The sequence below is a fragment of the Haliaeetus albicilla genome, chromosome 19 (genome assembly GCF_947461875.1).
Source record: "Haliaeetus albicilla chromosome 19, bHalAlb1.1, whole genome shotgun sequence".
In the NCBI taxonomy this organism is placed as follows: domain Eukaryota; kingdom Metazoa; phylum Chordata; class Aves; order Accipitriformes; family Accipitridae; genus Haliaeetus; species Haliaeetus albicilla.
Genome location: NC_091501.1, coordinates 25,474,808 through 25,487,923, shown reverse-complemented (window position 1 = coordinate 25,487,923; position 13,116 = coordinate 25,474,808). Strand labels below are relative to the sequence as shown.

Sequence of the window (13,116 nt, the reverse complement as noted above, 5' to 3'; positions counted from 1 at the left end):
TGGAGGCCTTGATAACTGGCACAGACAAGACACATGGTGGAGCTGCAGCTGAAACACAACTTACTCCTGTTTCCTGAGCTACACTCTCGCTCTAAAGACTATTTTTTGTTTAAAGATTTAACTCAAGTGGCTCATTGACAGGGCTGATCCTGCTCTTTGTGGTGTCCCTCCATACCACCTCTCTGGTATGCACTTTGAAGAACAGCATTTGAGATGGACCCTGATGCTTAACAGCTGTATCTGGAAAAGACCAAGATTCAGGGAATCCAAAACAATATGAATGCTGTACACAAACTTCTACTGTATTACAACTGCACAGACTGTGTAGAAAAGGTAGCCACCATCTTTCACAAAAGAAAAAAAAAAAGAAAAAAAAAAGAGCTGGTGAGCCTTTTGTAGCCCAGCAGCAATTCACAACTGGCATTTTTAGAGAAAAACGCAGCACCCAGCAGCTTCACACTAATGGCTCATTTTCCAAGGTAGAATAAATATAGCACCTTGAAATAAAATAAGCACAGCACACTAGCTCAGAATGCGTAGCATTTATTTTTACATTTTGTGAAACTGATAAATGTAGGCCCTGTTTTACTGACATGGGCAGTGATATGTGTCTTGTCCATGCCTCCATGTAGAAAAACTTGAGCTGTAGAAGAATCTTAGTATAGCCACATCCACACTAATACAAAGCCATACTTTTTTCCACAACCAGTGGATGCAAGTGGAGCGAGAATTCCTGTGCTGAGCTTGTAAATTCAGAATTGCTTCCTACCCAATTACTTGTTACAGCAATAGGATAGGGCGGTGGGGGAATTTCTTTCACATTTGAAACACTTCGCTCTTTGCAAACATTTCGATACAAATTGAAAGATCAGCAGTCTCCAAAATAATCACCAGGCATCTCTAGTCTGATAAGGATTTATTTGGTAAAATTGTCTGGTTTGTATTATCCTATAAACCAATCTAAGTGATCAATAACGGAGACTTTTGGCTTTAAAATGTATCCAGTTGCATTGCAGAGTAAAGGAAATCAACAGAACTGCTTGAAGTCAACGATGTGTTTCAGGCAAATGCATCAGTGTTTGCAGAGTCTGCCTACAGCATCAGGAAACTGAGCACTTTATGGCTTTTATGGAGAGCAAAAGACGCACATGGACTTTTACCTTTAATTACCTGTCCTCCAGATGCCAAAATAAAATGAAGAGTACCTCTCCTTTTCACTCTTAGTTTTATTATAAAAATCAACATTTCATTTGTTACAACTCAGTTTATAGTAATAATTGGAAAGGATTTTTGTACAAGGTTTATATACACGTTACAAGTAAAGCACTTTATTTTACAAAAAAAAAGTTAGTGAATGAGTGAATAGGGCTGACCAAATGTTGGTCATTATAATATAAATACATCCTTGCAAAGCACCATCGTACCAAAGTTGATGAACAAGAGACACCAGCTGGCTTTAAGACAATGACAAACAGTGATTAAAGCTTACAAAAAAGAACAAACAAAACAAAAAACAAAAACAAGATTAAAAAATCTGAAAGCAGCACCAGATCCTTCACTTGCAAACAAGGCTAGTTCAGCTTAAGCCTGGTGGTATCCTCTTTACAAAAAGACACTTTCATTTTTCCTCCCTGACTCTTAACTGCCTGGCTTAAGGCTACAGCCATTTTAATCAGGACTTCAAAGCTGCTCCTTATTCATGTAAAAGAGGGGAACAAGACTGCTCTCCAATAGTTTCATCATAACAATCACACTTGGCACTACTAAGACAATCTGTGGCCCGAATCAAATATGGACAGTTTACCTACCCTGCCCTGCACAGATTTGGAGTGGATCACCCAGTCCCTATAAAATGCTATGCTGGCATCATACACTGAGCTGCCCTTTTTAAAGATGGAAAGAAAATTGCCCATTTTGGATAACTACTATATTTTATTTGACTTCTTCTAGAAAGAAATGGAATGTTTTCCAGCCATTTCCAAGCTATTAGGTCATTCTGAACTTATTTTCAAGGTGTATCTGTCACCTACCAATTAAGTGAAAGGTTAATTTTCAGGCTATAAACCCACCCAAATGCAGTTAAAAAAATCTCATGGCTAAGAAAGCAATTTCTGAATAACAATGTTCAAATTATTTTTGCACCCAATAAACCAGCTATTTTTTTGTTGTAGAAATAATAAGTAATCTGCTACATGCACAGTACATGTTCAAAAGCAGATTCTGTCTGTAACAATATTGTGTGACAAACCCGCTCAAGACAAAAACGTCAGGAAAAAAGTGATTGATTACTTCTTAAGAGATATTTTGAAGAAGTCATTCGATGCAACAGCATGCGTGACCAGGGAGTTCTATAGTTCAAGCAGCTCCCCCCAGAATGGTGGTAATCAATTAATTCAAGGAGATTTGCCAAGCAGTAAGGAATGGAAATACTCAATATTCAAGGCAGTGGCCTTTTACTTTAAAGCAGTTAAGCCTGTGCTAAGATGAAGAAAACAAATGAATCTGTGTTTTAGACTCACCAATCCAGCCATTTCTAGAGAATGGGCTATAATAAATAGAGATGCAATGCACAACTGGAAACCAGAACACCACCAAAGCCCGTTAGTGCAATAAATAGGGATTTTCTGCATGCACCTTCACTTGCAGTGGATTGTAGCACCTGCTGTGTAAAGCAGTTTGGGTGGAATTTTCTTCATAATTACACTAGGACTACAACTGATTGATTTTTATGTGCCTACAGGAAACAGAAGAATTTTACTCATCTGCAAAATTAACTCCAAAAGTAGGGGAACAGTATAAAAAAATGTGCTTCCTCTCCTGTCTGGTAAGACAGAGCATTAACTATTTGGGTTTAAAGTAGTAAGTATTCTGTTGTCCGTCCTACAACCTGGCCAAAAGAAGTCCAGCTTACACAAGACAACAGGACAGCATCCTGCATTAGCCCTCAAAGGCAGAGAGACTGAACCTGAAATGGGGCTGTGTGAATGCGTATGCACAAGAGAGAAAATTACTAGCTTTGGGTAAATTCACATTATCAAAGATATGTATACCTGCATACATATACTTGTACACGCACGTGGGGGGAAAATGTTATGGCAGTAATGTGGAATTTACAATACTGAAAGTTACAACTCACAGCAAAATGAATCCTTTGATATCAACTGGCTCATTTGCATATTTTGCATTATTGTAAATATTTAATTTAATGTATACGTATAGGTTGCATGAATTTATATTCATGGAAACCATTCTTTATTTCAAATGCAAATGCTATGTGCATGTTCCACTTATCGTATCTAAGTTCTTTTCAAATAAATATCTTGGTATCCAAAAGCAGTGGAGAAATGAGGAGTGCTCCTTAGGAAGGTAAGAAATGCCTGCAGTATGGCATGGCAGGTATGATTTTAAAAGGCAAGACTAGGTCTCATTAATGTTGCCATTTAAACGTGCCAAGCTCCTGTCGAACAGGCAAAGGTTAGTTTTCAACAAATTATGCTGTAACGTCCTTTTTTTTTTTTAAACTATAAAGGACTGTTCCTTTCCTGATTGAGCATGCCAGCTATTTCCATCGCCAAACAGCCAGCTATGAATACTTCCCATGATCTACATAAAGTGCACAATAAGTACTTGTGTTAGTACCTCCCTGTGTATGTACCCGATGCTGTACGATAAGGACATTTGTGCTTAGCTTAAAAGACAAAGAGCAGTTTCTTTGACATCAGTGAGACTACCTCCACGCTAATGATACAAACCCACTTTAGCAATCTCCTGAACTGACATGGGTGTGTTATCTACAGTCCTAATATCTCAGTCAATTTGAGAAGTGGGAGAAAGTATGATCCTCACTGAGGGAAGAAGAGAATATGAATCAGGACTGGCTCAGTGGCAGAGAGGAACAGAGAGAAACTGTTCAGTCTCCATGTTCAGTCTATAGTTTATCCATGGGGAATGCATCAGGTGTACATACTAGCATCAATGCTTTTGTAATTTGGAGATCTTCCCAAGAGGAACTTCACAGATCATCAATTCTTTCAAAATTTTGCTCTACGTTTACTGGAAAAAAATACATGTACTTGCAAAGGCAGATCACAGCTTCCCACTAAATAAATTCTTTGGTTAGTCCAGATGAGAAACAGCCTGCTCTCTCTCTATGCTGGTCATCTTCAGTGGAAAAACATAGTCTGTCCACTTTCTCCCTCTTCACGTGAAACTCCCAGAAGCAGATCACTCAAAATTATCTGATGCACAAACTGAAGCACACATATCAAAAAGACTTGGTCAAATCCTACATTGAATTGTATGTCCACCCCATTGACTTCAGTTGAGTTATGCATGGATATAAACTAGCACAGAAGGCAGGCAGCACGATCCACACACAGAGAACATTTTTCTCCTAAAATACTCTTGCTGTAATTAACACACTTAACGAATTTACCTGCAAGAAGTCCCCTCCAAGAGGAAGGCTCAGTGAGGCAGGCCAACCACACCAGAAAGAGGATACCACTCCTTAAGCTCAACCACCTTACAGTTTTTCAAACAGAAATTGGCACACTGAAAAAAGTATTTTGCAAGAAGAGACCATTGCCATCGCAGTACAAGCACTTGGACTGAGATACAACAATGCAATATTCTTCTGAGTTCATTAGTGCAAGTTTCCACATGTGAACCCCACACGGAATGCTGCACATGAAAAAATGTAAACAACAGAGAAGTTTCTAATTCTCGTCGGCGTGCCAGCCTCAACACCCCCCGCCCCGACACACCTGCCCTCCCCCCCTTCATATAAATGGTTTTGAGTTCCCTTATAGTTCACAATACGCTCTCCTCAACATCCATCCTGCTGGAGAACACAAACAACCTTCTTCACCAGCAAGGAAGAGCCAGAAGAACAGCTACCACGATTCCTAGATACCTAGAATGAAGCTGGGCAAAAAACCTTAGTATGCCAGATCCAGAGATCAACTGCAATAGCCTGGAGACCACCAAGGCTTTTTAAAGTTTCCTCAGGTATCCTGGACTCCTAGAAAGACTCTTTATTACAGCTGGAATCCCAATGCCGTGGTTTTCCTTGGAGCCAAAACCAAGTGAGACTCCAGTACTCCAGATGAGCTGCAGCACTAGTAAGAATTACTTGTCGCTAATTCTGTCAACAGCATGAATTAAAGCCCATGCCACATTTTCAGATCATTTCTCTTTTAGTTGAAACTGGCTGCGAAACAAGCAACAGAGAACAATAAAACCCAAATGGCACCTCTGAAGAGTTGCTACACCCATACTATGCCCAAAGGCTAAGAGGCAGAAGCTCCTCAGTACCTTTGTTTCTAGAAAGAAGACTCAGAGGGCCAGCCTTTGAAGGCATTGAGCACCTTCAACAGATTTGATGTCAACAGAAGGTGCAAATGCATAATGCTATCTAAGATCAGGTATACTGCGAGCTCCACTACAGTCAAAGCAAATTCAAAACACTGCACTGGAGTCGAAGAGGAGTTAATAATATCCTAGGTTGCCCCTCAACCTACACAAATAATGTTTTCACTTGATTATATACTCTCCTGTCAAAATCACCATGGTGAGACCGACAGGAGAAGGGGCTAAATATGATAATATACAAAAATAGAGATGCGAATATAAAATGGTTTGGTTAAGAATATCTTAAAATTTGACATTCACAGCGGTTAATACTAAAGTATTAAACTCACACCACGCAAAAGAGGAGGTATGTCCAAATCATACTGAGAAAAACTGGCTTTACCTAACACAAAGAAATCACGAGCAGTTACTACAGCATGGGAACCCCTTCCAATGATCAAAACATCTATTTTTTTTATGGACAGTTGCTCCACTGAAAGTTAAATGCTTCCTTACGAGGAAAAAATAATATATATATATTTATATATATGATTTGTATACTGTGATATTAATATACACTGAAAGTACTGCAAGGATATATTATTCATTTACAGTAAAACTAACAATCCATGGTTAAATTTATAGTTTATAAATATGCTGTCTATATTATATGCGGTATAAAAATATTTGACGTTTTGTGGGCACTAGGTCAAAATAAGGTTTTCTTTTTTAAGGGACTAAAAATCATTCAGGTATATGCATATTACCCTTGTCAATTACGTGAAAATCGTACTGACCTGGTACAAAACAGAATCCTACCGTGTTGGCAAAATGAAGAAGGTAACGTATAGCATGGTACTCACTGCATGACAAGGCTAATTAGGAGAAAAAAAAGAATTTACAGCAGCCAAGTTCTAGCAGTACTTTAAATAAGGATATGACTTAAAGTGACACGGGCAGGAAGAAAGGATGCAGAAGAGATGGGAAAAGCTAAACAGGAGAAAAAAGCAAACTTCAAAATATACCCAACAGAAATCATTGAAATTCCAGAAGCAAGGAGAGAACTCTAAGCGCTCTAGTTTGGTAAATGCATTAAGATAAAACAGAGGTGTATTCATTTAAAAAGTGTGTGATTATTTTTCTGGATTCACTGCTACGATTGCTGTATTCCTGTAGAAAACAAAGCCCTTTGTGTAAGGTTAATATCTGTCCTGACTGCGTTTTCAAGTTTAACTTCAGTTGCTGGCCCTCTGTAGTTAACATAGAGGTTATTTGGCTACTTCCAAGTATCTATGGTATGCTGCTCTGAGACGGACTTCTTTATTATTAGTTACTTTTAAACATTTTTGGTATTGACAAACCCCACATCTCGCCTCACTGGACAAGTAACACATCCCGGTCCTTCCATTTCCTTATGTGCTCAGTCACTTCACTGGATTAAGGCATGTTTTTGTGTTCCATTTGCAAAAATAAAAACTTTTTGTACAAATGTCTGGGTTCTTTTATACAAAAATTTTTCTTCTTATGGCACAAGCAGCAGTTGCTGTTTAAGAAAATATATAAATATCCTTTTTTTTTTCTTCTGTACAAATATCTTCAGTATTCCTCCACCCCATTTAATAACATTTAACTGTACACTGTCCTACCTCATCCTTCGCCGAGAGCTCCCTCCCCCCTCCCCAGTAGAACATTTTGTATTTACACTTTCACGGCAGAGGCAGATACGGGGTGGGGGGGCTACCCCTCATGAGGAGTCCGTGCAGGGGGACGGCGGTGGCGGGTAGAGATGGTGAGAGTAGCTCCGCTCTGTGTATGGGGAAGGCGGGCAGCTTTCGTAGTTCTCCTCCGCCGACAGGTACTGGCTGCGTGGAGTGGGCGGCGGGGGGACGGGCTCTGAATCATAGTTCAAGTCACTGGTATAGCCCTTGGCCGTTGCTGCCGTGACCCTTCGGCTGGGGGCATAGTCACTGTCACAGACATCCGTGCTGCAGGGCGTCGTGGGAGGTGCAAAATGCCGGTAGCTGTAAGGCCTGTAGCTGCAGCGGGGAGATATATGGGAAAAGCATCAGCATATAGACAGACGGTGCATTTCAGGTGATGCATCCACGAGCAAGCGAGCGGCAGGTAAGTCAAGGTGGAAATGGAGAGCGGGTCGACCTCTCTGCAGTAGGCACACAGCATCACGCTCTTCTTTCTCTTACACCACGAACTCGCTAACTCCCCTGCAGAAGGCCCGCCTTTGCACTACAGCGTCAGGCAAATTATAGCAACTAGTGAAAGGGCTGCTGATTATTAATTACCTACAGACAACAGGCTCCCTAAGGACTTACTTGAAGTAGAAAAGGTTGCTCCGAAGGCAGTGGGGCAGGAAGAGCACGGCGGGGGGGGCATGGATTTAGCTGTGTGGCAATTATATGGAGAAGATATTCTGTTCCCATTATGCAATCTATGGGTACAAACTTCCAAGCCCAGTCAGGGAGACTGAAAATCGCCTGGCACATTCATAGCAGTCAGGAGAATTGCTTGCCAGAGCAGTAACTGGGATGGAATTCCCAAAGGCTGCTACCACAAAACATCTTTTAAAACGAGCCCAAGACAGTTTAAAGAAAACAAATGAAAGGGAGGTGCTTGGTAGCTACAATTATCAGAACCACAGTCAGTTGTTCGGGGCAGTTGGGGAGGCAGCTCCTCTATATTCAAGTCACAATGTTAGGAAAGACGGGAAGATCAGAAGCAGCAAGGCCAGCGTTTATTTTTGGGTGGGGGAGCATTCGGAAAGCATTCAACCCTATGCTACATCCCTAATACCATTTATAATACTAAAAGTCACATCAGCTAACCAGCGATCAGCATGATTCATGCTGGTGCCAAAATTTGGGTTTCTTTCATTAGAAGATTACTCATCATTTTAAAAGATTTTTCATATGGCTGCAAGGGATCATTATAAACATCTGGTCTGACCTTCTGCACAACAGAGGCCATATTTTCTGCTAATGGAGAAGAGATGTCTTTTCAGCCCCAGAGACCTCATTATCCAAAAGCCCCCAAAGGCTCTGTGTTAGGGAGGCATTTCTTTCAAATAGACAAATACAGCGCTCTCTTCTCATTGACCAGATCTACTAGTGATTTGGGAGGGGAACCTTTACACCCTTGGGTAGTAGGTGTCTCTATTTTTGGTAACTATTTAAAAAATGGTAATGTACTCTAGCATCTTACAGGGAAAGTAAGAAAGATACGTTCAAGGAAACGGTGGTAAAGCTTTTGTGCCCATAAATATTAGTCAGAGAAAATAAGCAAAAGGTTAGCAACCTTTTTCAGATATTAACCTTTAATATGGCAAACTAGAATTTATGTGTTTTACCTCGGCCATAATATTAATGTTACTTCTGACTTACTAGCCTTTATATTGCCAATCTTCCTCCACATGGTGTTTGCCTATCGTTTCTGATGATTACATAGCAAATTATTTATGACAGAAGCCTAAAAAAAGGCAGGGTTCACTCCAGGGTAAGTATTTTTGGCTCAGTTATCATGGTACCAGGATCCTTTTGGCATTTAGCTAATTTTGTGATGAGTGTTGTCACCCCCCTAAAGCAATATACCCGAGAGGTGTACCACTAACCCACTTACTGTACAATTTACCTCAAACAGTGCTGCACTTACACACACGCTTCAGTGACATGATACACGTGAACCCATTTAAGCACCTGTTTTAGTGCTCGCAAAATTAGGGCCTTTGATTGCAATTCTTATGGAGCAGAGGCTGTCTTTATTCTGCATTTTTTCCACTAACTGCTTTGATCCTGACAGAAGCTATTGTAATAGTAATTACCTGTAGGATCTATGGGTGGATGGGCTGTTTGAAGAATAACCGAATTCCATGGTATAATGTGAACGTTCAGTAGCTGGTGATGGTGGTGGGTTCAAAATCTAAGGGGAAAAAAAAAAAAAGCCACAGTTTAAAAAAAAAGATATGAAGGAGACCTAAGAAAATATCAGTTTATAGATTTTCTTTTTAGTACTGTTTAATACAAACCTTAAGTTAAGAACTGCATGTGTGCCATCCCCCGCCCCCAGCAAAAAGGATTTTTCTACTGTTTATTCCCCAGTTCTTTAACAGACATTGGAAATGCTGCTTGTTACCATTTCCACAGAAGCTATTACTAAGCTCTTCTCAAAAAACGCTGACTGATGTTGCTATTTTGACATACCCAGTGCTGAAAAGTAAAGTTGAAGCTAGCTGTTCAATACCAGATTGTCACTAGGGATAGCACTGCCCTAGGCAAACTGGCAGATGGCTGCTCCTGCTAGCTGTAGTCCCCAAGTATTACGCTGTTTATAATATTTGCAGCATGCTGTCCGAGGCAAGCATTTCTTCCCTATATAGGCAGGCTCTTACTGCATAAACAGTATTTTGATTAATTTAAAGACATAACATGATGGGTTGATTCTCAGAACTGAAAACAGACAGTTGAAGATTTCAGCCTGCACTAACCGAGCACATAACTCTTTAACACCCGATAGTGGCTTGGTGGACTTCATACAAAAGTATCTAAAACAACCACCACTGATGCTAGCAGTAAAGAGACAGGGAGCCCTCTAGGGCTGGTACCAAGTTTTATATAGCATCTAGTGCAGCACACTACCCACTTGTGACTAGAGGAATGCTATGGAGTTGCAAGATGTTTATTTATCTGTCACTTGCAAGACACGAGAGACAACTTCATTTTAATTCCTCGACAGGTCTATACAGAATCAACCATAGTTTTACCTCCAGAGGCACATGGTAGAGTGTAATGAAAGGATATTGCCCTGCCAGAGCTGTTCAACATTATATGGATTTTTTCATCTCCCCTGATGTTCAATCTAACATCTTTTACTGGCACTGGGCACTCTCACACTTTTTAAAGTTAACAGAAGATTCCTATACTGTTTTGGAAAAAGACAACCTCCTCTCCCTTCCCTTTCAAAATCACTTACTCCATATTCAAACAAGTTTATTGGGCTAGAAATTTAAAACAAAACATTAATCTGTCAATTAATTATCCTCAGAAAGACACTGGCACTTCCCTGAAAGTTATTAAAGGTCTATGAATAATAGAATGACTTACTGGAGGAAAGTAAGTGCCTTTGGTACTTGAAGAACTACTGGAAGAGGCTCCAGTGACATGGGCCCTGTCGTAGGGTGGCCCGCTGCTCCCTCCCATAATGCTGAGGGAGCTGATCACAGATTTACCTCGAGACATCCCTGAAGAACAAAGATGTATATCACTATTCAATTCTTTGAAGCAAACAGAGAAAAGAAAGCTTAAAAAAAACCCAAACAAACCTATAAGTGCAACTCCTAAAACCAAAATTAATCTTCTTGGTATTAAGAGCAAATTCAGTGCTCCTTGATGGACAACTGGAATAAAGAATGTCAGGGAATAAACATGTTGGTTTTGTGTATCAGCTACTCAACTGCAGGGCTTGGCACTAGGCTATACTAGAGCTGTGTGAAGAGAAACAAATTTCTTTCACTTGAATGGCTGGAAAAGACTTGAGGGAACAGGCATTCAGGCACTATTTCTATGCCTCAGAATAAAACATGAAACCGACTCTGACCACCTCAACTGAGCAACTGAAATTTGTGCGAGAGAATAGAGGGTTTGTGTTCTTTCATTTCCACACCATTAAGCGAGCTTTTGCTACTGGACTGAAGCATGGTGGCAGAGAGTCCAAGCGGGAAACGGAGAGGTATGCCGCTGTGCTCGAAATAATGGTGAAAATTTTGCTCAAAGACTCTCTTTATGAAAGCAGGTTATTACAGAAAGCAAGGAAATTTGGTGCATTATTTTAACCCTATAACAGCTTCACAGAACCTCTGTGTTCTAACTGGAACCTGCTGGATCCAAAGCCACAAGTATGTATTTAATCAATATGTACAGAAGCAATGCATATAAATGAAGTGCAACATTGCAGTCAAGTCTTGCTTTTTAAACAGCAGTAGCATCATGTGCTTGGATTGGTGTTGGAAACTTCATCATCGAACGAAATAAGCTGAGACCACAGTTATTGCTGGTCATTACAGACTTTACAAGAAGTTTCATAAGCATACAAACCCATTCTACAAATCTAACAAGAATAATTACATAAAGTCCCATGAATATAACTCTGTGTAACTTCACCCTGTACTGTCATGACACCTTGTTGATGCTGTAACAGTCCAAAGAGAGGATTGGTAGCAAAGGAAGAGAACTCCCACAGTATGTGTATCTATTTGAGCTTATGGTTCTGCTAAGTATCTAAATGCTTGTGAATAGCATCGGTAAAATAGCAGTTCATTGTTATAAAGAAGGATGGCAACAAGCCTTGACAGTCCCGGCTTCCAACAGCTTCCAAGAAGTATGCATCCGGAACAGACATCTCCCATGCATACATGCAGAGTATCCTCAGCTACAACTACGTGGTGCCAAAGAGCAGGACAAGGATCACACCATTTACTCACCAGGAAGAGACCCTGACAAAGAGCTTGGGTGAGGCACATAACCAAGAGGTACAGAGGCTGGTCCGTGTACCACATAATCATTGGTCATTGTTTCCCCATCTCCCTTCATACGTGGGCACAGCACCCTCTGGCAGATGAAATACATTGCTCCAACAACAAAAACTGTAAGGATCACACCAATGATGGAGCCTATTGTGTTGTTGGGCTGTGGTGCAGGCTCCTCCGTTGTGTCTAAAAGGAAAAAGGAAAATTAGACAGTGTAAGTTAATCCAACAGCTTCATGTACCAACATCAGCTTCCCTGACATCTTTCCACACAGGAAAAATAAAAGCCTCCTCTTCTGTAGGCAGACAACAGATTTCAAATTAATGTACGGGAGGAACAAACAGGCACTGGGACAGGTCTGTTTAAAGACTCGAAGTGTCCATAAGGGCTTCCTGTGCACAAGATGACCTCCACACATGCAGAGAGGTTTTTGAATCACAAATGACAGGAAACGAACAGTACATGCATGTGCAGGGGGGTTGATGAACAAGGTCCTGATCTTGCTTCATGCTGACAGGCAGGGCTATCCTTTGAAACTGATGAACAAGACCTGAAGCCGTGACTCTAGATAGCACTGTGCGGGGGACTCCAGTTATGCTTCTTCTCGTTATTGAAGACAATGACAACTACTTTTCATGTTACCCCATCACATAAGCACCTAGGTTATCACTCAATGTAACAGATTGGCACTCCCTTTTCTCAGCTGTGAGACATTCACTTATGCTGAACAGTAAAGGTTATGCACCAATGATGAATTCTGGGTTTCCTGCTATTTATTAAACTACCTAACCTACTCCACATCTGACCCACACTGATGGTTACAGATATAGCTGAGCACCAGCTTTAGAGGTGCCATCCTTACGAGGAATCTGTATCTGAAATGATTATTCAACTAGTCAAAATGAGTGGCTTTCCCTACAATACCAATTCTAAGCAATGACATTTCTGGGAATAACTGGCAACCCCCTGCCTCTGCTTCATGAATTTGACAAGAAAAGCAGACTTAAAAGTATTTTCCTGTTCTAGTCAGTGTTTTACATCTTACCCATTACTGCAAGTCTTTTCCTCAACACATTTTCTTCTTCCTGAACACCAAACCCACACTTTAACCAGCTTGTCACAGTCTACAGAGATAAGTAAACAGACTTCTGATCATACTGGAAGAGGGACAGTGACAACTGCAATCTTACTCTGGGTGGGCTAATTTTCCATCTTCTGTTACCAAACCAGAAAAT

General features: G+C 40.6%; 1 protein-coding gene across 1 annotated transcript in view; it reads right to left on the bottom strand.

Moving 5' to 3' along the window:
• Nucleotides 1–1,208: 1,208 nt before the first annotated feature.
• LRP6 (LDL receptor related protein 6) overlaps nt 1,209–13,116 on the bottom strand; it is a 130,635-nt gene continuing 118,727 nt past the window's right edge. The window contains exons 20-23 of the mRNA XM_069806881.1: nt 11,837–12,067; nt 10,461–10,597; nt 9,182–9,279; nt 1,209–7,385 (exon numbers count right to left, since the gene is read on the bottom strand). Of these exons, the coding sequence (XP_069662982.1) occupies nt 7,094–7,385; nt 9,182–9,279; nt 10,461–10,597; nt 11,837–12,067 (758 nt within the window). The 3' untranslated portion in view covers nt 1,209–7,093. The remainder of the gene's footprint in view (nt 7,386–9,181; nt 9,280–10,460; nt 10,598–11,836; nt 12,068–13,116) is intronic.